Source organism: Camelus bactrianus, chromosome 27 (assembly GCF_048773025.1).
Source record: "Camelus bactrianus isolate YW-2024 breed Bactrian camel chromosome 27, ASM4877302v1, whole genome shotgun sequence".
NCBI classification, from domain to species: domain Eukaryota; kingdom Metazoa; phylum Chordata; class Mammalia; order Artiodactyla; family Camelidae; genus Camelus; species Camelus bactrianus.
The window spans coordinates 32,411,314-32,435,493 of NC_133565.1; the positions used below are offsets into that span (position 1 = coordinate 32,411,314).

At 40.7% G+C, this 24,180-nt stretch overlaps 1 protein-coding gene across 6 annotated transcripts in view; it reads left to right on the top strand.

Moving 5' to 3' along the window:
* Positions 1–5,753: 5,753 nt before the first annotated feature.
* PTPN9 (protein tyrosine phosphatase non-receptor type 9) overlaps positions 5,754–24,180 on the top strand; it is a 65,702-nt gene continuing 47,275 nt past the window's right edge. The window contains exon 1 of one of the 6 annotated variants that reach the window (XM_074354134.1): positions 5,754–6,476. In XM_074354134.1, the coding sequence (XP_074210235.1) occupies positions 6,414–6,476 (63 nt within the window). In that variant the 5' untranslated portion in view covers positions 5,754–6,413. Of the gene's footprint in view, positions 6,477–10,977; positions 11,080–17,314; positions 17,450–19,374; positions 19,408–19,462; positions 19,631–19,716; positions 19,768–24,180 lie in introns of those variants that run through there. The other 5 variants (XM_045516833.2, XM_010955358.3, XM_074354135.1 and 2 more) reach the window with 5 other exon arrangements.

Below are 24,180 nucleotides of genomic sequence, written 5' to 3' on the forward strand. Positions count from 1 at the left end.
GAAAGCTGTTTTACTCACATTTACAGTTTATCACAGTGAAAGGAAACAGATTAAAGTTAGTCAAGAGAATAAATGCATAAGGCAGAATCCAGGCAAGTTCCAAACATAGACCTTCCACCTGTCCTTTCCCAGTGGATTCATGAACAACATTGATTTTCCTGGCAATTGTGTGTGACAATTATGGAGTATTGCCAACCAGAGAATCTCACCTGAGCCTTGGTGTCCAAAGTTTAATAAAAACTTTGGGCTTTGTCACACAAACCTGGTTGGCCAATTTCAGTCTCCAGCCTGTCTTGGGGTCTAGCTGATAACATATGATCCAAAGCCCCCCTTCCCCCAAGTCACAGTGCTGGATTATCTGGTGTGGTCAAGGCCCCCCTTATAAAAACAGACACTTTTATTAGGCAGGACATTCTGAGGGCTTAAAGGGTTATTTCCCAGGAGCCAAGGGCAAAGTCTAACCTCTCTTTGGGCAAGGTTAAATTCTTTACTAATACTTCCTTTATTATTTTGCAAGTTCTCTGAGCTGAAGGACATTTTAAAAATCCCCAGTGCCTGGCATTATCCCTGGCACTTGTTGTATAAATAAATGTTGGTTGAGTGAATGAAATGATGAGCTAGAATGAGAATGCAGACCAGAGGAGAGCCCCTCCCCTCTCTGCTGCCTGGAGGAGTGATTCTGCAGAAAAGACTGAGTGGAGGTGTGTGGTGTGCTGCTAACAGGTGGCTGGAGACGCTGCAGACTTCTAAGAACAAGAACTATATTTAATTCTGTGAACGTGAGTGAAAGGGTACCCTAAAAACTTCTTACTACGTACATTGGAGGAAATAAAGAAACCATTTTCCTAGCTACAGACTTCCTTTTTAATAGGAAATGAACAGAAACTCCCCCTATATCTTTTAAGCAACGTGGTCTTTCGTTTCATGTCTTCTGATAAGTAAGGCAGGAAAAGTTGATAAAAACCTTGAGATTTCAGCCGGAGTGTGACTGCTTGCTTTGGTAAGATGAGTTGATTTTTGAGTCCCATCTTGTCTTGGGATTCTGTTGTTATACCTAATCTTGACATCAAAGAAGAACTAGATTAATTTAAAAATGTTGTTTCCCCATCAAGGGCTGAGAATTTTGGTCTTGGGCCTTGGTTTATTGTGACTCATCCCCTGCCCCATCTTCCCCAGGAGGGTCTGCTTTCTTATAACAGGCGGAGGCAAGGTGTAGAGGGCCTGGGAGAGCTGGGAGGCTGGCAGCAGGGAAGGTGAATTAAGAATGGCCTCAGGCAGCAAATATCTGAGGGAAGAGACAGAGTCCCCTAATGTTGAATGTGTGCATTTGTTTCTCACACCCATTCCAAGGGATGCTGTTTTGAAAAGTTGTGTTTTGTATCTGTTTTGATGGGGCAGAAGAGTGGCCAGAGGCAGCCTGGGAAACTGGGAGGTAGGCCTCACTTTTGGGCCCAGCCCAGAAACATCCTCCCCATCTTGAGGGAAAGTGTGGAAGAGGGAAAGTGTGGAACCGGAAAAGGCAAATTTTGAAACCTGGAGAGCTCTTCTGGCTAGAATTTTGCACAAGCCATTAGCATTTGTAGCAAACTTCCTCCCTCCACCTCCCAGTGAGCTGGCAGTCTTCCAGGTCTTCTGTCTCTCCCTCTGTTTTTGCCCTTCAGGTTTCCTCTGCAGTCAGACTGGGAAATAAAAGATGGAACTGAAATCTGTCATTTCTGCTTCTCATTAGGAAATTTAACAAAAGTTTTTTTATAAGGGAGGAAATTGAAACTTGCTCAAACAAGTTTCCATCTGTGAACCTAATGTATCCATTCTGCTCTGGTCTCCCCATTAACACAGGTAAGTCAAGGTGAGTGAGAGTAATGTAACTCAGTTGGTACCTCTCTTCTGTATTGTTTCCCCATGAGCAACTGAGTACCTGTTTGGTACTCTTTGGCAAGACTTGGACTTTGTTTGCTAGAAAAGGATGGGCCCCTTCTTTCAGAAAACATTGATTGAGCACTGCCTGCTGTGTACTATACATTGTGCTAGGTTCTGAAGAGAGACCAATGAATAAGACATGGTCCCCGCTCTCAAGGAGCTCAGGGTCTATGGGGTGAGAGACAGGTAAGCAAATAATTACATTTCAGAGTGTGAGGTAAACTCTGGACAATAGGAAGTAACACAGTTCAGTGACTGATTGAGCTGTGATCTGGGAATGGTAAGCAGGAATGTCAGATGAGAGAACGATTTGTGTGAGGAAGGAGCCAAATCATATTTTACTTTGAGAAAAAAGGAAAGAAAAAGCAAAGAATAGCAGTAGGTCAGCCATCCTAGTGATTGGCCTATGAGTTAACAAGAAAAAATTTTCATCCTAGACCCTGGTTAGTGGTACGACCTTATTTATTTTGTGTTTGTCTTTTAGAAAAATGGCAATAAGATTTTTTTTTTCTCTTTTATAGCCAAAGCGTGTATATAACATAACACAAGTCTCTTTCATAGGCAGCAGATATTTTGGAGCAATATTTGAGAGGAGCTTTGGATTTTAGAAGTAAAGGAGTTTGGGGGGAAAGGTTACAAAATTCTAATCATAGCTTTAGAAGTATCTCTATTCCTAGACTCGAACAAATATTTTAAAAAGGCAGGAGAAAATGGTAAGATAGAGGTCTCAGAGTTAGGGCGGCTGTTTTCACTGATTGAGTCATTCAATACATATTTATGAAGGACCTGCCGACTAGGTACTAGGCTCTAGGCATTGAGGGTACAGGGGCCAACAAGGCAGATGTGGTTCCTGCCTTCCTAGAGCTTACAGTCTGCTAGGGCAGGCGGACACTAGGCCAATGAACATGGAAACATGCACAACTACAAACTGTGATCAGCTCTCTGATAAAAAAGCAAGAAGGTGCTGGGGGAGAGAGTAGCAGGGAGTCAGTTTAGGGAGCAGTCAAGGAGGATATTGCTGAGGAAGTGACTTTTGAGCTGAAACCTTACGGATGAGTCAGATTTGTCTGGTGAAGGAGGTGGGAAAAAGGGGAGGATAAGCTTTCTAGACAGAGACCTGAAACCTATGCTTTAAAAGCAAAAAACAAAAGTGTAACTCATAACACACCTCCCCCCAAGGCTCCCTCATTGTAATTTATTTTCCACTTTCAGATTTCATTTCATGTTAATTTAATAAAATGTGATTTTGTCTGTCATCCGTACCCTCTCCCCCCAACCATACCCTAGTCTTCCTTCTGAGGCCCTGCAGCCAAGCATTCAAAACTCCAAAGCTATGTCAATACATATGGATCAACCTTACATATATTTTTGAAGATCAAAACTTAAGCTGTCTCATACTGTGATGGTGGGACTAGATGAATGAGGCATTTAGAACAGTGTCCAGCACATGGTAATGATACATGTGAACTTACTATTTCAGTGTATGTGTGTACTATAATTTATTTACTGAGTTTCCTCTTGATGGGCCATTATATTGTTTCCAGTCTTTTGTATTACAAACTGTTCTGCAATCTCAAAGATTTTATTGAGCAGGATGACAGTATCATATTTGATTTCGTTAGTTGGAGCCAGCAGTTAAAGGCAAGACTTGTACTCTGATTCTCCTAAGATTTACCACTCAGAGCAAATCCAGCCAGCTTTACACTTGGTTTTGTTCCCCATGTCTCTGCTCAGAAACTTCCAAACATTGTCCTGATAGGACTGTGATAGGGAACAGTTCCGGAAAATTGTTCCCTTACACACCCACACGCCCACACACACAGCTGTGCCTGTGAAAGCTCTGCCGAGTTCTCTCTTCTCGCTCTCGCTGTTAAACCTCTCCCTTTTTGAACTTTCCCCACTGATACCTGCACTAGGAGTCAGAATGCTTGGATTCAAGTTCTAGCTCAATACTAATTAATTAGCTGTGTGACCTTCAGATAAATGACCAACCCCTGATGTCCTGAGGATCACCGGGCAAAACAAGTGTAACAATGTAAACAGTGGGTTAAGAGGCTCCATCCTCTTCTGTGTCCACTCTGTGGTTTGTACCACTCAGGTTCTGCCATTTTGTATTCCAGCGTAGTCCTAGAGCCATTTGCCTGCTTACAGAGAAAAACTATATTCATTTATATTACTATTCAAAAATTCTTTGGGAAAGGTTATACATCTATGCACAAAATTTAAATACACACACACACTATGTTGTTAGAAGCCAAGCTAGTAGTTACTCTTGATGATAGTGACTGGGAGGGGACATAAGGAGGGCTTTGGCAAGTTGGGAATGTTCTATTGCTTGATCTGTGTGCAGGTTACATGGGTGTATTCAGTTTATGCAATTCATCATGCTGCATACACATTTTCACCTTTCTGAATGTATATTATACTTCAATAAAAAGTTAAAAAAAAAAAAACTTAAGAGATGTACAAGGACCATGTAGAGAAAAGTTTTCTTCTCCCTTCTGTTACTTAGAATCCCAGTTCCCATCCTGGGAAACAACCACTATCTTTCCTGTGTATCCTCTCAAAGCTTTTCTATGTATAAATAAGTTTACAAATAAATACATATTCATTTTTTTCTTTACACATATGACAGCATATTATGCACACCAAATGGGTCTTGCATTTTTTCACTTGATAACATAGCTCATTCCACATCCTTACATATGTCAGAGACCACTGCCTTGTTCATTGTTGTAACTCTAGTGCCGAGCCCAGTGCCTGGCATATAAATATACTTGCTAAATAAACAGATTATCTTCCAGAGGAGTGTGTGGTTGCAATATTGAAACTGTAACTTCTGTATAGGGTGATGAACTCAACCTAGGGTCAGCCTTATTGGTACAAGGTATAGGTAACCTACCTGAGATACAAACAGATCCAAGCACCGAAAATTTCTTCTCTAACCAAGGGCAGCCTAAAGTTTCTATTTCCATGATGCAGAAATGAGGTGAGGTCAGAGATTGCTTTTCAAGTCCTAGAAGGAACATCAGAACCCAGAGCATCTTTCTCAGTTGTCTTAAGACTCCTCCTATTTGCCTCCGTGTGCTCTCCAGGCCTTGGGACTAGCTGTGGCACTCACTTGTTGATTGGGTCCTTTTGGGGGTATTTATTTTTGGTCTGGAATGATGCAAAAACATACCAGACCCAGCCTTACCTTTCCTATTCCCCCCTTACCCCCAAACTGACTCCCAAGACTACCCTGTAAGACCGCGAAGTTCTTTGCTGCGCTCGCCTTAGTGAAAATCAAAGGCTTACAAAAGCTGCATGATTCCTGAAAGAGGTTCAAAATCAGATGCTGTTTTTGAGGGACCGGAGCTACAGGATCCAACCGGCCAGGAGAGAGCGAGCTACGAGGAGCAACTAGCTAGCAGGTCTGTTCCCTCCACCGGCGCTTCCTGAACCTTGCAAGCAACCTTTCCAGATCTTTAAGTCAGCAAGCCACGTGGAAATGGATGAGCATTTTGGGTTTCCCGTATGTAAGTGGTAGTAGCAAGTAACCCCAGGCCAGGTGCCCGTCCGCAGCCGGTTTTCAAACGCGTGTGTTCTCTCCTTCCTCCACGGAGCTTAACTTCGTGGAACCTCACACGCCTTTCTTCTTCCTTTTTCTCGCTCCCCGTGGTCCAGAGTGGCCGAAGCCCCTCCCCCGCCCGGGCTCCTCTGGGTCTCCCCTCCCCCGCGCCTCCCCTCCGCGTCCCCCTCCTCGAGCTCCGCTCCCCCCGCCCCCGGGCTCCTCTCTGTCTCCCCCTCCCGGACGGTGTCCGTGCTCGGCCCGGCCCTCCTCGCCGCCTGTTTGTGAATGAGACGCTCAGTTTCTCAATGGAGCCGCGGGGGCTCGGGCGGACGCTGTGCGGCCGCAGCGCTGGCCCTGAGCCGGGAGGGGGGCGCGTTTCCCTCGCTCCCTCCCTCTCTCCCTCCCTCCCGCCACCGCGGCTTTTGAGGAACCGGGCTGAGAGGCTGCGGCGCAGGTCGCAGGGCCCCGGATCCCCGAGGACTCCTCGTCACGTTCTGGAGGAGGGAGCGCGGCTGGAGACGCTGGACGCCGAGGAGGCCGGTGGCCTTCGGGAAAATTCCCCCGCGGCCCTTCGCTCCGGGCTCAGAAAGTTCTTGATTTCCCGTTTCCTTTTTTGATCCCTATTAGCTCCTCGCCTACAGTATTTTTTTTTTCCGGGAGAGGAGGGGGAGTGTTGAGGAAAGGAACGAAGAAAAATAAAAAAGGATTTCCGCCCAGAAGAGAGCGACAGTTCTGAGAGCTTTCTTTTAAGGAAACAGAAGCGGCGTTTGCGGCCGCCGCGGGCGCCGGGCCCCGCCGGCCCAGCCATGCGCGAGCCGGCCCCGGGCTGCTGAGGCGCGGGGACGCGGACGCCGAGGCACCCCGCACGGTGCTGCCCGCGCTCCCGGGCGAGTTCTGACCGCCGGGCAACGGCGGCGGCGGCGGCGGCGGCGGCGGCGGGATGGAGCCCGCGACCGCGCCCCAGCCCGACATGGCGCCGGAGCTGACCCCGGAGGAGGAGCAGGTAAGCGGGGCTGCGGCCGCGGCGGTGGGTGTGTCCGGACCCCCGAGGCCTAGCCCAGCCTCGGCCTGCCCGGCCGCGCTCTCCGCGGGTCCGCCGTGGCCTGGCCTCCCCCCACCCCCACCTCCCGGCGGCCTCGCCCCAGGCCGCAATCCCCAGGAACGCGGGGCGCCGCTGGCCGCCGCTCCGGGCCTCTTCTGCTTGCTGCTTAGGGGAGGCATATTGCCTCCTCCCCCTGTTCCGGGGCGAATAAAGTTTCTCGAACTGGGGGCCTCCCTTTATCTCTGCCAACTGTCCCCGACCCCGACGTTTGCAGAACACCTACTTTGCCTCCGGTCCTACCACCCCATACATGTTTTGCTTCATTCCGTGAGGGTTTGTGGTTTTCTAAGGGCAGGAAAAGCGCCACTTTGGGGGCAGGGTTCCTGCGGGGACTGTCTCCCCTCCCCAGGAGAGCGAAGGCACTGTGTCCATAGGTGCCCTAGATTTTCAGATGCGCCCCTCGGGCTTCTCAGAGGGCTTTGGCCTGTTTGGACAGATTCTGTAAGACCCAGACCTTCTCAGGCTCCCAGAGTCCCTGGCCTTGACCTCCCTGTTAGCTCTCTCCGGCTGGGCGCATCCCCTCACCCCCACTTCCCTCTCTCATCTCATCTCACTGTCTCCATCTTTCTGAAGCCTACATTGAGCTCCATTGTCCCTTAAAGCTTATGACTTTCAGTTCCCAGAAGGAAGTGGTTTGCGGTGTCATTTTGGGGGCTTGGGTAAAGGAAGAGCCCAGGGCCCTTATAACTTTCCCTCGCCCACATTTCCGCTGGGGAGACATGGACCACTCCTGAGGATAGTAGGAAAGTCCGCTAGCTGAGACTGGAACCCTAAAGTCTTTTCGCTGTCTCTTCCTTAGCACTGCCCAATACCCATGCTCAGATATAGCCATGGGCCATGGTCTGATTCCATTTTTTTTTTTAAGCCTAAAGTAAGAAAAAGATGAACCATGCTGGTAACCCATTTCAAGCTGCCAGCCCTTGTAAGGACCACGTTTGGTAGTAGTTTCTAGTGTGGAGACAATCTGGTTTTATAAAGTAGTATTAGTTAATGGGGTTGTTTAAGACCTGATTTTTAAAAAGCCCTTGACTTTTCTCATTTGTGGAGCTGACTACTTTTCATATTTGGCTTCTGATCACAGTCTTGTCTTTTTGACGCCTAGAGATAATATCGGCATGGGGAAAAAGAATTCTGCTGCTCTGTACAAGCAGTGGTAACATCCTGGTTACTGCAATTTAATGTTAATAAAATGCTATTCGGGGCCTAGTGCAAGCAGGTGGCCAAAGAGCCCACGCTGCCAAAATTAGGGAAATGCTACTTCAGCACTAAGGTATGATGTGTTAGGTTGATTTTAAGGGGGCAGAACTTTTTCACTTTTCTTTGGGCTAGTCACATTTGAAGCTTTTATGTTTCTAAGACTTGAAAGCATCAGTATTCCACTATGAAATGGCATTTGGTTGCGAATTTAAAAATTAAAACTGAGAAAAGTAAATATTAAAATATTCATAGTATTGATAAATTATTAGCTTTGTATATAGTGTATGCATATATACAACTGTTTAGTAAAAATCTTTTACATTGAATGAATGTGATGGGAGTTAACAAGGACTGGATGGAAATTAAATACAGGAATATCAAGAAGTTTTGTGGGTTTTTTTTTAACATATCTTTTCCTACAAAATATCAAGTTTTCTACAGGCATTTCAAAACATTGAAACAGAAACATAAAAACATAATTCCAATTATGGTAATGCCTGATGAAATTTTGTATTTGTGTTTAATATCACATGAGAATACTCTTTTAAGATTTATTTAAAATATTTAAATCGAACAGCAGCAAGTGCATACTAGTCTTATCAAAGTAGTCATCATGGGAAATGACACATTCATTCCATAATGCTGCCACATTGCTCAAACCAATTTTAGAACTCATTTGGAGTTGACTTCAAAGCTTGTGGCAAAAAAAAAAAATTGTGGCAGAATCTTTGAAATATCTTCAGTGTTGGAAAAATGTACGTTTGAGAGTCAATTTGATTTTTAGAAATAGCAAAAAAATCTTTTGGAACCCCATTTTATAGGTAAAGTAGGGGATCAAACTGGATAACACAGTTTCAGGCCCTTTTGTGGGTGTGTAAACTGCCTTAAAGATGTTTCTGGAGCAGATCCCTCCCAAATGGTATCTCCTTCTGTCTAGTCATACAGATCATAAACCATGAAGTTTTCTTGGATACTTTGCTCTCCCTCAACACCTGTAGATCACACATCATCAGGTTTTCCTGAGTGTCTCTTGAATTCATTGATTTTACCACCACCACCACCATATCACCCTAGTCCAAGCTACTGTCGTATCCTGACAGAAGTTTTGTTTCCTACCTGATCCATCTACATTCCTTAGGTCTCATTCCAGAAACTAAAGGCCAATTGCAAATTTGACTGCATTTTCCTTTTAGCCTACCTGTCCCCAAAATAAGCAGTCATTTGGCTGAGCCAAAGCCTCAGTGGCTTTTCACTGTTCTCTGGATTGTTACAACTCTTGAATTTGGTCTACAAAACCTCAGCCCTTGTGTGGTTTAGAATCCTAGCTAATTTTCTCACTTCATGTTTGCTCCAAGTACACTGGTCTTTTGGTCCTGCATTCTTGCCTGTTTCTTCCTGCTACAGGGTCTTTGCACAAATTGCTTTCCTCTGTCCTGGGGACCACCCTCCACTCTAAACTTCCTCTTCATCCTTCAGCTCTCAGCTTTTACTTCCTCTGAAAGGCCTTCCTTGATCGCCCCAATTAGGTTAGATCTGTTACTGGCTCTCAGAGTTCCATGTACCACCCTCTGCATCACTTATCACACTGTACGATTGCATGACTGGCAGCTCCTTGAGGGTTGGAATTGTGTCTGCTTTTGCTAATGATCATGCACATTGCCTAGCACATAACTGGCACTGAATGGACATTCAGGAAATACTTGTGGAATGAAGAGTTGTTCCCTGCGATTTGTACACAGACAGCATCATCTCTTTTCAGAGTGGCTTATAAAAATAAGGACATTGTTCATTTTGATACATGTTTTGAAGGTCATCATTATTGCTTCATAGTCTCATTTCCTATCTAGGCATGTATTGAACTGATATACCAAGTTCTCATTTGTAACTTTGATGTTTCTTCTTTTATTTTTTCATTTCTCAGTATAGAGCTTAAAACTGAGTTACAAGAAAAAGTATGCTTTGCCTTTAAGGAGTTTACATGAATAACAACGGAGTAATAACAGTAACTATTTCCTGTGTTCCTGCTTTGAGTCAGGCTCTGTGTTGGGCATTTCACATACAGTTAATTCTCATAAGATTGGAATTATTACCTCATTTTGCAAATGAGAAAACTCAGACTGAGAAAAGGAAATTGCCCAACTTCACACAGCTAGCAATTGATGGAGCCATGATTTCCACCCAGGTCTAGGTTATTCTGCCTCCACTGCAAATGTTCCCCCTATTATACTAAATATATTACTTCTCATGAAGCAATTAGCCAGCTTACTAAGATGCCTACATGGATATATAATAGCTACTTGTGTGGGTTTTGGTATCGATATATGTGTTTGGTTTTGATGATGCTTCTTAAAATATAGTTTTAAAAATACAGACAGGAAAAAATTTGGAAAACCTTTACTCAGACCTGTGTATTGCCAGCAGAAACATATTGTACAGTCTGTGCAAGAAACTGTGATGAAATTACTCTTGGAAAAAATTTGTTCCTTACGCTAGAGTTGGCTGTGGAAAGATGAGAAAGTTCTGGAGATGGATAGTGGTGATGGTTGCACAATAATGTAAATGTACTTAGTGCCACTGAACTGTACACTTAAAAAATGGTTAAAATGGTAATTTTTATGTTTTATCACAATAAAAAAGTATGTGTACACAATGCCTTTAAAAGGCTTTAAATTTTTTAATATCCTTTTTCTTTCATTGAAATGGATGGAGGCCATTTCTACTAAAATTTGATGTATCCTACAGATATACCTGCTCACATATGGAATGGCATATGTACATTGCAGCATTGTTTACAAAAGCAAAAGAGTAGAAACACAGTATCCTGCTAGAAGAGGCTGGTTAATAATGTGTATCCATGCAAAGGAGTACTACACAGCTGAAAAAAATGAACGAGGACGATCTCTGTTTACTGACTTGATTTAGAAAGATCGGCAGGTTATATTGTTAAGTGAAGGAAAGTAGGGTATAGGTTTATATAGTATGCAACTTTATGCATAAGAAATGAGAGGAGTAAGACTGTATATTCATATTTGCCAAGCAAGAAACTAATTACAAGGGTTACCTGCAGTGTGCAAGGAAGAAGGAGTGGATGCGAAGAGGGTTGAAGAGAGGTTTCTGAGTACATACTTTTAACATTGTTTTGATTTTTCAGTCATGCCGATGCATTTTCTATTAAGAATAGGAACAAGACTGGATAAAGAAGCTGTGGTATATTTATACAATGGACTACTACTGAGCCATAAAAAATAATAAAATAATGCCATTTGCAGCAATGTGGATGGACCTGGACATCATCATTCTAAGTGAAGTAAGCCAGAAAGAGAAAGAAAAATACCATGTGACATCACTTATATGTGGAATCTAAATAAAAGACAAATGAACTTATTTACAGAACAGAAATAGACTCACAGACATAAAAACAAACTTATGGTTACTAGGATGGGAAGGGGGTGGGAAGGGATACTTTGGGAGTTTGAGATTTGCAGATACTAACTAGTATATGTAAAACAGATAAACAACAATTTTATACTGTATAGCACAGGGAACTATATTCAATGTCTTGTAATAACCTATGATGAAAAATAATATGAAAACGAATTTATGCATGTATATTTATGACTGAACTATTATACTGTATACCAGAAATTGACATAACATTGTAAATTGACTATACATCAATAAAAAACAAAAACAACAAACAAACGGGATGATGAAAAAGAAAAAGAATAGGAGCAAGAAATATTTAGAAGATGAAATGGGGAAAGAGGGGGCAGTTGTGGAGAGGTTGCCCAGTTCATCCTTCCTACCATTTATAATTCCCCACCTCCACCCCACCAACAACTTCATGGATTTTTTCAGGTTGTTTTTCAATCTGAGGTTAACTGAGATAAACGTAACACTACAATAGTTATAGTTCAGGCTCTTTACATAGCATTTAATATTCTTAACAACCTAATAATGTAGCCTCTGTCATTTACATTCTCATTTTACAAAAGAGGAAACAGAGGCTGGGAGAGAGGTTAAGTAACCAACCCAAGCTCCCATGCAGCCAGCAAATTCAATTCGAACCCATTGTCTGTCAAATTTGGTCTCCCAACATCCTTATACAAATATCTTTGAACACTTGTTTTTTTGTTTTTTTTTTTTTTCATTTCTTTGGCTACATTATTAGAAGTGAGTGTACTGGGTTAAGGAAATTGTACTTTCTAATGTTTTCTTTTTTTTTTATTAAAAAATTGCCAAAAAAACCCGAGTTGGCAACTCTCCATTTTGAGGTGTGGTCACAATAAAATTTATTTTTTATGTATATATTTCTCTTGTATAAGAGAAATAATTATTCTTAGAGCCAAATACGAAGAATATTATCTCCCCAAACTAAAAACCAAGGTGTTTTTGTGTCAGGAATACATTCCTTTTTTGATACATTCATGTGTGGATATAAAAGTCTTTTTTTTTTTTTTAATTAAAGAGCTTTTATTTTTTATTTTTTAACACCTTTATCATGGTTTAAATCCTGTACAGTGAACTACACATATTTTAGATGTACAATCTGATGACTTTTGATAGATGTGTACACCTGTGAAACCACCGCCACACTCAAGATAGCTCGCATTTCCATCCCTCTCCAAGAGGTGCCAATCAAAAGCCTCTCTTAATGGCTGCTAAAGTTGTAAATTTGGCAGTGTGAAGGGTAATTTCTGCGTTTCAGTACTAATCCTCATTCTTAGTATGTTATTAATTGTCTTCAGTTTACTTTTCCAAAGCATATGCTCACCTTTGTAACTTGACCTGCAGTTGGTAATTTTATTGAATTTGCTAAATGTAATTAACTTGACCACCAGGGATAGTTAAGGTTGTCTTACTCATCTGTTCTGTGTCTGTGAACCTACAGAAAGTTAAGTGGGGCTGCTTGAGTTACATCTATTTGGGATAAGTTGTGAGAACTCCCTCTTTGTAATAAACCATAAAAAAAATTTTTTTTAACTGGGAGTATAAGGATATTTGACAGAATATCTAAGGAATTATAGCCTTTTATATCACATTAAAAATAATTCGTGAGTTCCTTTAAGGTTTTTATGACAAATAATCTACTAATACTTATTTTCAAAGCCTCCAAAGAAAATTCCTGTTTTAGAGTTCATGTTGTTTATAGCTTATTGCATTGTTGTAAGGATTAATAAGCTAATGCATGCAAAGCACTTAACCTGATGCTTACATAGTAAACACTCAGTTAAGTTAGCCATTATCATGATATTCTTTGTCTTTGAATAGTGAAAGATTTTAGAGCCAACTTATGTTAAACCATTCCCAATGGGAAAAAATATTCATATTCACTCAGAGGACCATCACTTAGCATGGATTCTTATAAATACCAGAAAATAGTTATCTTGCAACTTCATAGTGTAGTTTTCAAAAACCAAATCTGTGTGATGGTTTATGTTCTTATAAAAGGATCTTCTGAAGTTAAAAATTTAACTGCCTTACAGTGGACTTCAGAGACTTTTGGCATTTTTCCCGAGGGCAGGGATTTTGTCCTGGTTCTTGTGGCCAAGAACTTCCCTTTTCCCACAGCCTCATGTCCTGTGCTAAATGTCATCTGTCCCCCCGGAAATAACCGTACGTCAAACACCAAATGATTCATACTGTTAAGTTGAGGCTTTCCAGAGAGGGGAAAGAGAGGAGGGATAGGTGAAGAATTCTCATTCTTTTCATTATTGTCAGTAACTAAAGATACTGTAATTAGCAATTAGGTAAAATCTCATTTGGATGTGAAAATTTTACTCTATTAAAATTTCTGAGCATATGAAGAGTCTTGGGCTTTAGAGGTGTTAAGGGACCTCGAAGTTTTCTCCAAGGAACCTGACCTGTAGTACTTACTAGTGAATTGAAAAGTAAGACAGACCCTCTAGAAAGAAGGTGAACTGTTTTACAGAGGGAAAAGTTAAAACTCATTATAGGTCAGTACACTTGAGTCTCACTTTCTGACTTGTATACCTTTATTGTCTTGGAAAAGACAGAGTACTGTTGGGATACTCAAACTTTTTCTAAATATTAAGACCATTTTTGTCACAGGATGGCTGGTCCACTGCAGTGCCGAGATAAGATGTCATAGTCCTTAACTCTGGTTATTTTTTCAGATACTTAAATGTCCAGTGCAGTTTCAGCCATTTCACATTTATTTTATGATCCTGCCTTGATATGTCAGACAATTGAGGGTACTTTCTTTTTCCAAATCAACCACTATCACATTTCCCTGTCTACACCTCCACGCAACAGATCCATGATTGCCCTTCCTGGACACAGGAATAGTCATTGTTTTTATTCCTTTCTCTCTGAAGTAGGTGCAGTTGCTCCTAGAACAGGTAGTTTAGCTTGCACTGTTCAGTGCTAGAGAGAGGCCTGTACTTACTGGAATGAGCACTTTCATATCTGATTTTGAAAAGACCTCTTTAGAACCTAACTGAGATGGCATGGGGATGGGAGGCTGAGAAGCTTCAGAGCCCGTGGCAAGAGTTGTCCATTAAGGACTGTTTACCTCTTTGGTCCAGACTGAAAAATGATGAAACCAAAACAGTAGATTACAGGTGACTTTTTCTTTAGTTTCTGCTTCTGAGAAGATTATCCCATTTTTTCTCTGGGAAACACAGTTTCTGATGTGTGTACTGGTTTCCTCTGAAATACCAAGCCCATTCAAAACACACCCGCTTCTTGTCCTTTTATCCAGCACTGGTGGCACAGATCCTACTAGCCTAATAGAATTATTATGAAACCATTATTTATTCTCAGAATTGATGGGCAGATTCTAAAGAGAGCCATCCATGGCTTTAGAACTGAAGTGTCTGAGTATATTAACCCATCGATTACTTTTTCATTGCTTGAACAACTGGCTAATCTTTACCTTTGCATTTGTTTTTCTGTACCTCATTGTTACATCATAGACATCAGTATTAAAATTTTTTTTTTACTTTGGGGGGAGGTAATTTGGTTTGTTTATTTATTTATTTATTTTAACAGAGGTACTGGGGATTGAACCCAGGAACCTATTGATGCTAAGCGCGTGCTCTACCACTGAGCTATACCCCCACCCCCACATCATTATTCAAATCAGTCTTTTTAAAAATAAGTTTTTTAGATTCTCTACAATGACCATATGTTTCTTTTGTAATTAAAACCAATAACTTTTTGTAAAAAAGTGCTACATGTTTTCTACAGGTTTAGGATTATGCTACTAACTGCTGAGGTCGCAGTATTTTAAGATTAATGCAAATCTGGCCTTTTTCTAAACAGAACTATTTACAAGTGAAATCTGGGTCTTTTGGGAAGTGATGATGTTGAGTCTTAAGTAAACTTCAGGAATCCCCAGCTTCCTTTGTGGCTCCAGACATTTTATTTAGTATTTTTGAGTCTGTTTTGTGTTCTTTCCTTAAAGAGCTTTAGGAGATCTGCTTAATTTAAATAAGTAAAATCCCTACAGTTATAAAAATACCCAACAAATATCTGTGGTGGTAGTATTCTTGCCTTCTATGCTATAGGAAATGATTTTTTCAGATAAGAATAGGAAGAAAAATTAAGAACCCAACTTTGTAGCAGTGAAATGGAAGATTTCAAAATAGCTGAAGACTTCTAAAAGTTACTGTATCTAGTAGATGGTAGTAAGGCTACCTGCGCTCATTTTTTTAACCCTTAATGCATTGCTCTTTAGTTCATTTCTTCTTTCTAGATTATGGATTACCTTTAAGTGCACTGGTTATCATCTTTTTTTTTTTTTCACCCAGATAAAACTTCCAAAGGTCATCTGATCTAAAAATGACTCATGCTTAGAGTGCAAAGAATGATAGTTTATATCATCTTTCATATCTTATTTAAATAGCCCTTGTGAGAAAATTCTCATTCCATTGTTTATCTCAGTGGTCCTCAACCAGGGTGATTTTAACACCCCCACATTTCCCTTCACCCACCCCCACAACATTTGTCAGTCACTGGAGATACATTTAATTGTCACAGTTGAGGGCTGCTACTGGCATCTAGTGGGTAGAGGCCAAGAATGCTGCCAAGCATCGTGTAACGGTGCATGTACAGCCCACCACAGCCAGGAGTTATCTGGTCTAATGTAGGTGGAGAAACCCTACTTTATATCTGAAGAATTTTGTAGTTTTTGGGAACAGAGTTACAAATTCCTATTTTTTAAAGGTAGAGCTTTGGTTAACACATTACTTATCCAAATTCTGTGTTCCCAAATACTGGTTTCTGCAACTGACTTCACATACTAAAAAACTCCAGTCTAAACATAATTATTTTGCAGCATAACCATCACAGAAGATAAAATGAGACATTTCCACAGCCTTTGCAGGGATTTCCTGAGATGGGGAAATTTTATATGACAAATAGAACACTGCTGAGTCCTACCATGGAAAGATAATAATGGGAAGTGTCATTTTTGCTTTCCCTTCCAAATGTTTCTGAGTGTTGCTGTGACGTGTCCCTGTTCCCCCTCAGTGAGTGAGGTGATTATTATGTATCAATCCCTTTTCCTTTTCATGTTAATGTCTACTAAGAGGAAGGTTTTATAGATCATAGTTTGTTCATTCATTCAGCGATCAGTTATTGTCTGTTGCCGTGTGCCAGGTTCTTGTTCAGTATGGATTGAGGGCTCTCTGTCCTTGAGAAATTGCCCTCCAGTTCTCTGTAAGCAGTTCTTGAATTGTGGGTACCCACCAAGGAGAAGGACCTCTTATCTGCAGTGAGGGCAGGGGCTTGATCTTACCTACATCCTTACTGCACATTGTGAGAGTTCAGAATATGTTTGCTGAGAATGAGTGAGACTGTTCGTATTCAGATTACTTATTCCTCACACACTCATTTTGTTTGGGATGATTTATCTTCCTGATATAGGGATGATGTTCAGAGGCTTTCAGTAGTCTACCAAGGAGGCAACACTGGGACTCAAACTCTCTAGTAAACTTAATCTGTCTTAACCACGTGTTTCTGTGTATGACACAGCTATATACATATACCCTAGAAACAGCTCTTTCTTGGCATTTGTGAGTTAAGCAGTCCTGGTTTCAGCCATGCACGAGTTTCTCTACAGAGATGTGGCTACATTGTTTCTCGCTGCTTATTGTACATTTATTTATGACAGAAATTATGGGATTTAATGAGATGAGTGGACTTGAAGGTTCATATAGGTCTCTGGCTGTACCTCTCAGAATGTTGCAGGTTTGCTCTTTGCCCATTTTAAAACCAGTCTTTATATTTAATCTTCTATATGTAGAGTTTAATCTTTCAGATATCATCAGCATCATGGGGAAGTATATGTGGTATATTTGTTTCCCAGAAACTAGGATGAGGCTATGGCTTTTTAATTGTTTTTTCCATAATACCTTCATTTTGCCCCTGTTTTTGTCTGTACTTTGTACCTATTACTAGATTTCCTTTTTCAACTCATGTCAAGTATAAAAGTTGAGGAAGAAAATTTTTCCAAAAAAAGGATTTTCTACTCCATGTTTTTACTTTCTGTACTTACAAATTTCCTCTTTCTTAGATTTGTAAAGGAAGACAAAGAGTTACTAAGAGAAAGGCTTGAAATGTTGAACATAATACGTCAGCACAAGAACACAATTTGGGAATGGCCATTTGTCTCATTGACTTGAGCTCTTCCATGCCAGGAAACCCCAAAGGTGAGGATAAAATGGTATTTCTGGCCAGGTCAGGGATATAGCTAGCAAAATTAAAATGTACAGGATTTTCCAACATACTTTTGTTTTCAAAAATAAATCTTTCTAGATTAGGATTCTAAATGTCTTAGAGAAACCATCTATTTCTCATACTGAATTCCAGTGCACCATTTTGTTTGTAGGTAAAACTCAGCACTATTATGGAATTAAGTTAACAGAGACTTTTTAAAAAATTAAAAATCATCCATCTGTTTTTTTTTTCTTCAACCACCCAAAGCATCATTTTCTTTCATAGTTGACATCAAGCTAGGGAAATGCTAGCTTTGGAGGTGATTTTGGGAGAAAATTAGAAGCAACTGGAAACTTGTGTTTTTTGTTTTTTGTTTTTATTTCTATTTTTTATTGAAGTGTAGTTGACTTACAATGTTAGTTTCAGGTGTACAGCAAAGTGATTCAGTTTTATATATATACAAACACACATATATTTTTGGATTCTTTTCCATTATAACTTATTATAAAAAATTGAATATAGCTCCCTGTGCTATACAGTAGGTCCTTGTTGGAAACTTGTGTTTTGAATTAAGTTGCTTGGACCACTTGAAAGTGAAAACTAGTCAGAACGTCTAACCATTGTGCTGTCCTTATGGTGCTACAAGTGTTGGTAAAAGCCCACATCAAACTTGTGATAGTGATAGTGGCTCAGCACTGACTAGGATGGCTGTAAGTTAAAATGAAAAAAAAAAAAGAAGAAGAAGAAGGAAGAAAAATAACAGGTGTTAGCATTGCTGGCGGGAATATAAAATGGTGCAGCCACAGTGGAAAATAGTTTGGGAGGAGATGGGAAGGGGGAGTTATTGTTTGATGAGTACAGAGTTTTTGCTGGGGGTGATGAAAAAATTTTGGGTATAGATAGTGGTGATGGTTACCCAACATTGTGAATGTATTTAATGCCATTGAATTATGAATGGTAAAAATGGTAAGTATTGTGTATATTTTACCACAGTAAAAAAAAAAATTAAAAATGGCTAAGCACTATTCTAAGAGCTTTACAGGTTTTAATTCATTTAGTGAATAATGCCTCTGGCCGGTGAGGCAAAGGAAATAGGTGTTACTTCTACTTCTCATTTGACTGCTGATCTTGAGCCTAGACTCTCTTCTGTAAGTACCATTTCTTTTATAAGATGTATCTATGTTAATAATTTGTTAGAATGTGAATTGTCACCTGTTTTAAACTGAATATTTCATCTGTTAGATCCAGTTGAGGTCTACTTTGTAGGAGAAAAAGGAGTTTTCTGTGTAGGACAAAGCACTGAACATTATGATGCAAACGGATCTATATATGTATAGCATCTTCCTCTTCCCCCATTTTCCAATATGGTTCTGGGGATGACTTGAAATATTGTTGATCTAGTGCAGTGGTTCTCAGTCTCCAGACCAGCAGCATGAGTATGCCATGGAACTTGTTAAAAATGCAAATATTCTAGTTCTACCCCAGACCTACTGAATCAGAAACTCCAGGAGTGAGATCCAACAACATACATTTTAACTAGTCTCCAGATGCATGCTCCAGTTTGAGAACTAGTGGTCCAGAGAATAATTAGGATGCACAGTGTTGTGTTGGTCAGGGAACCAACTAGAAGTGAGTTTAGATACTTAGACTCACTTCAGGAAGGGAAGGCCTGGATTTACAAATTGGCTCTGAAACTTTAGGTGTTAGAGCTGGTCTGAACTGGATGAAAGTTGCAGGGATGACCTGATTCTGGGCTAGAACTGTGCTGTTCTGAGGGAGAGGAACAGGAAGGCAAAGTTCTTAAAGTAGCATTTACCATAATTTCTCTCATCCAAAGAAAGAGAAGAGCCCTTACCTACTTGAGAAATAGAAATGGAACCAGGATGTCTACATGGTTGAAAACAGGGCACTGAGCACCTGATGTCCACTGCAGATGGCATTCCCTAGAGAGGTACTTGGCTTCCAAGGGAGTATCGAACGAAGGAAGACGCAGGCTGTTCTGACTCAGCCAGGAAAACCCGCCAACTTTGACAAGGACATCCATAGGGAAGCTCGTGTTACTCCAGTGTCAATTGCCCTGAGAATCTGGACCTAGGAGTTACCGCATTTTCCTGTCTGGGTCCTGTCCGGGAGCTGAGCCCAGTACTAATTGGAGTTGAAAATGGGGCACTGCGGTGAGGACTGCCAGAATGCAGGCAGCTTTTCCAGGCTTCATTCTTTGCAGGTTTACAAATGGCCTCTTACGTACGATAAGCTGATCTTCTTGTACTGTTTTATGAGCTGCCTCCTTGGATTTGGAAGCATTGATTCAGTGAGTTGAGATGACTGAGATCTGAAATAACTGACGTTGCCTAATTGTAGTCTCCCAGCTAACTGTATCCCTTTGAGGGAGTAATGAAACTCTAGGTCATGGTCCCAGTTCCTTGAATGTGTGACAAAGACTCAGGATTAAGTCACCCAGGGCACAAGTTGGGCTTGGTCTCAGAATGAAAACATGGGGCCAGTTAAATTTGGTGTAGATTAGCAACAGCAGGTCTACTCTGCAGGCTGGGGTCCAGATGAGCAACATGTCTGACTGACAGGCTGAATCCTGAAGTGTTGGACTAGAAGTCCATGAAGTCACTCCTTTTATTTGTTTTTTTTTTTTATTTTAATTTAAAAAAATTTGGAGGGGGTAATTAGGTTTATTTGTTTATTTTTAGAGGAGGTGCAAGGGACTGAACCCAGCACCTAGTACATGCTAAGCGTGGACTCTGCCACTTGAGCTGTACCCTCTCCCCAGTCATTCCTTTTAGATCCATTTGATATTGGCAACATTGAGCTTGAGGTGTGTGGGAGAGAAAGAGGGAGGGAAAGAGGGAGATGAAGGTGAAGGGAGAGGAGGGGAGTTATGGGGGGTGGGGTGTTAGTTACTAAGGAATGGAAGCAGGTGAGAGGTAGCTTCGTTGTGTGTGAAGTGGAAGGGAATATAGGGCCAGGAAAAAAGGAACCAGCTACTGTTTTCAAAGCATCTCACCACTCTGATCTTTTTCTGGACTGATTGTAATTTGCCCATGACCTTCTTAAAGTTTAGCATCAGAACTGAAGACAATGAAGTCTGATAGGCCCCCTTGTTTTGGGCTTAATTGTTTTAGACACTGTGCTTCTGTAATGCACTTCAAATTCAGAATAATTTTTGGCAGTTTAAGCAAACTATTGACTCATAGATACAACTCAACTAAGATTCCTGAGTCTTGTGTGCTTCTGTTAAACTTCATCTGCTACTTCTAAAATTGATTTTCTTCTGCTTAACTCTTCTTAAATATTATTTTGTTAGATTTAATGTTCATGACCGTTTGTTGAACCTTATGTGCCAAGAACTTTACAAATACTACTTTTTTTCCCCTCTTACACCAATTCTGTGGGGGTATTACTCCCATTTTAAAGGTGTAGAAATTAAGAATCAAAGAAGTAATTTGTTTGCATTCTAAATAGTAAGTGATAGAATCTGGTTTTCAGATCCTTGTCTGTCTGACTCTAAAACCTCTTGCTTTTGAGCACCATTCTAGCCCGTGGTTCCATCCTGTTTTGACCTTTTAGATTTGTGTTCTCTTTTATAATGTATTTGTTCTCTCAGCTAAAGGCCCTCTTATATGGTCAGCATGACCAGATGCCCTTATCTAAGTCATTTATAGCAATGGGACGGGGCCAGGGAGAGATGCAGAGCAAGTCAAGGGAAACACTGTGAGCCTTAGAGTCAGATTTGGTTTTGGAATCTTGGTTGTATCATCATAAGTAGTGTGACTTGGCAAGGTCCTTATTTGCCTGGGCCTCCATTTTCTCATATATAAAATGTCTTAATACTACTTTTGGAAATGTTGAATAAAACATGGATGCAAAGTGCTTGACTCATGGCCCAGCAAGCATACTATAGGCTCTCAGTGAACATTAGTCTATTTGTCTCCCTCCTTTCAGGGAGTTTCTTTAAAAAAAAATTTTTTTTTTTTTAATATCCTTTAAAATCCCCCGCTTCAGGTCCTGTGAATTTTTTTTTTAATTGACTGTCTTTGGGTATGACTGTCTGTTGTTTGCTGCAGGGTATCACATGCCCACTATGGCAGCAGTTTTGGCCCTAGAAAGGAGTGGTTAAGAACGGTGTCGTACGTTTCTGTGTGATTGTGAGTGAGTAGCTTAAATCTCTTTCTGCCTTAGTTTCACCGTATGTAACATGTAGGTAGTACTAGTACCTACCATAAAGAGTTGTTATGGGAATTCAATAAGGTAATATATGAAATCCTTGGAGCAGTGCCTAGCAGATAGGGCTGTTTAATCTTTGCTACTTTTAATATCTGTAAACTATAGACAAGTAATGCCTACTTTGTAGGGTTACTTTGAGAATTAAATGAGGCAGGTAGTCAACTGCTTAACATTTTGACTGGCAAATATACATAAATTAATAAAAGGAAATCTTACTGTCCACAAAAATCTCATGAAATGATCATCAGGTGCCTTTCTGAAATGTAGATCTGTTCTGTGTGTCAGTGATTTTCAAACTTGGTCGTGGACAAGAATCATCTGGGGATCTTGGTAACATGCAGGTTCTGATTCAGCAGGTTTGCGGTGGGGCCTGTGGTCCGCATTTCAGACTTCCCAGGTAATGCCGGTACTCCTGGTTTGCAAAACTTCATTTTGAGTAGCTCTGGTGTACAGTACAGTCCTTTACTTTTCAGTCTAGTGTATTCTTTCTTGAAAGACTTGTTTTCAGGAAATCACTTCTAGTGATCACTGTTCCCCTTCCTAAAAGCTCAAAACCCACCTTTAAAAAAAAAGAATCTGTTGGCCAGGACTAGGTGTGTATGTATGTAAAGAAAGATCAGTTGTGCAGTTTACCAAGGATTGGTGTCAAGACTGTCAGGGACTGGGAACTTTTGTAGCCCTCAGTAGATGCCCCCGCCTCTTGAATTGGGACCATGTTTGCTCATCCTTTAAGTTCCACAGCAAATGTTCATCGGGCTCCCCTCAAGTCCTCAGGACGGTCAGGTTTTGCAGGTCTGGAGGCTTGAACTGATTTGGAATAATTAGGGGCTCTACTACTTTGAGCTCAGTTCTTTCCACAAGGCTCGTTCTTCCCTCTTCAAGCTGAAGGTTGTGCTTGTTGATAGAGAAATGGAAGAAGTAGGGGTTGATGTCTACAGTTCTCGCAGAGCCCTTTCTGTTATCCTTAGTTTTATTGACGGGCCTTGGCTCGTTCTGGGCTGTGACTGGCACTTTTCTTTTAGGTCAGAACCACCACTCTGTTATCTGTTTTTTAATTGTGCCCTCTTCCTTTGTACATATCTGTTTGTGGGTGTGCTTTTAACATCTGTGCTCATTGGAGAATGCTCTGCAACTATACTACTGGCTTCTTCAGATTGTTCTCATTTTAAATTTGAATTGGTATAATTCATAATTAATTGCGTAACTGGTTATCAGAATTTCATTTTTGAAGATTTCTTTATTAAAGATTTCTTTAAAAAACAATGCCAGCAGCTATCCTCTCTTTAGATTTATATTATGAGATTTTAATTTTGTAAAATCTACATTTTGAAAGAATTATAGTGCACAACAGATAAAAATGTGAGCTCTCCAGAGTCAGAAAATCTGGGTTCTGATTCAGGTTCTACCAGTTTTTTTGTTTGAGGGCCTTGAGCAAGTTACTTAACAGTTAGAAATCTTAGTTTTCTCATCTGTAATATGGGGATAATGAAAGTAGCCACCTCCTAGGGCCATTGAGAGGATTTGAGATACCCTGTAAAACTCAGTATCTGACTGATGGTTAAAACTTGATACCCAGTAAATACTAGCTATTTTTAATAGCTTATTTTGTTAATGGTCTGGTATTGTTTACTGATATGTAGTAACATTTAAATAATGCCTTTGTGGGTAGCCAATTATTGGATTGTGTGAGGTAGGCAGGTATTATCCTTTTTTGAATGATGAAACTATGGCATGAAGAGTTTTGACTGACCTAAGGGCACATAGATGTGGCAGAACTGGCTCTTTTATCCAGGATTAGTGATGCCACATCTAGGACTTGCTTTCTTAACTTCATCCTTCTGATAGCACTTAGCTGTTGGCTATCACATTTTCTTTTTTTCCCCTTTTATTTCTTTTAATGAAATGTAGTTGGCATTCAATATTGTGTTAGTTTCAGGTGTACAACATGGTAATTTGACATTTACATGTATTACAAACTCAGGAACAGCCAGATGGAAGAGGTGCATAGGGCAAGGTATATGGGACTTCCACATCCTCTCCAGGCCCTGGTGCACTACTCTCCCCAAATCTCCACATGTTCACCAACCCAGAAGCTCCTTGGTTATCACACTTTCAAAGATTACATGGTTACTTGGAGACCTTTTCAATTTTTCAACTAGTCTACTTGGTCTGGATTAAGTCCAGTGTAGTAGTTCCCTCATCCTTTTAGAATGAAACTGTTAGCAAGATTTTATCAGATTTTCTATCCTTTACCCCCTTTTAAGATAAATTTGATATCCACGAAATGATGAGGTGCTTGAAGTTCCCTGTCTCTAACATCATTATCATCATGCCAATTTTGGAATCCGAATCAAGAAGGTAATAAATATTCTCCATTACTGAGCAGGCTGAAGGTACTTCAACCACTGTATCATGTCCATTACTCTCTTTTGTCTTCATTCAGAAATTCTTTAGTGTGGCTAATGAATTTCTACTGGGGAATATCACT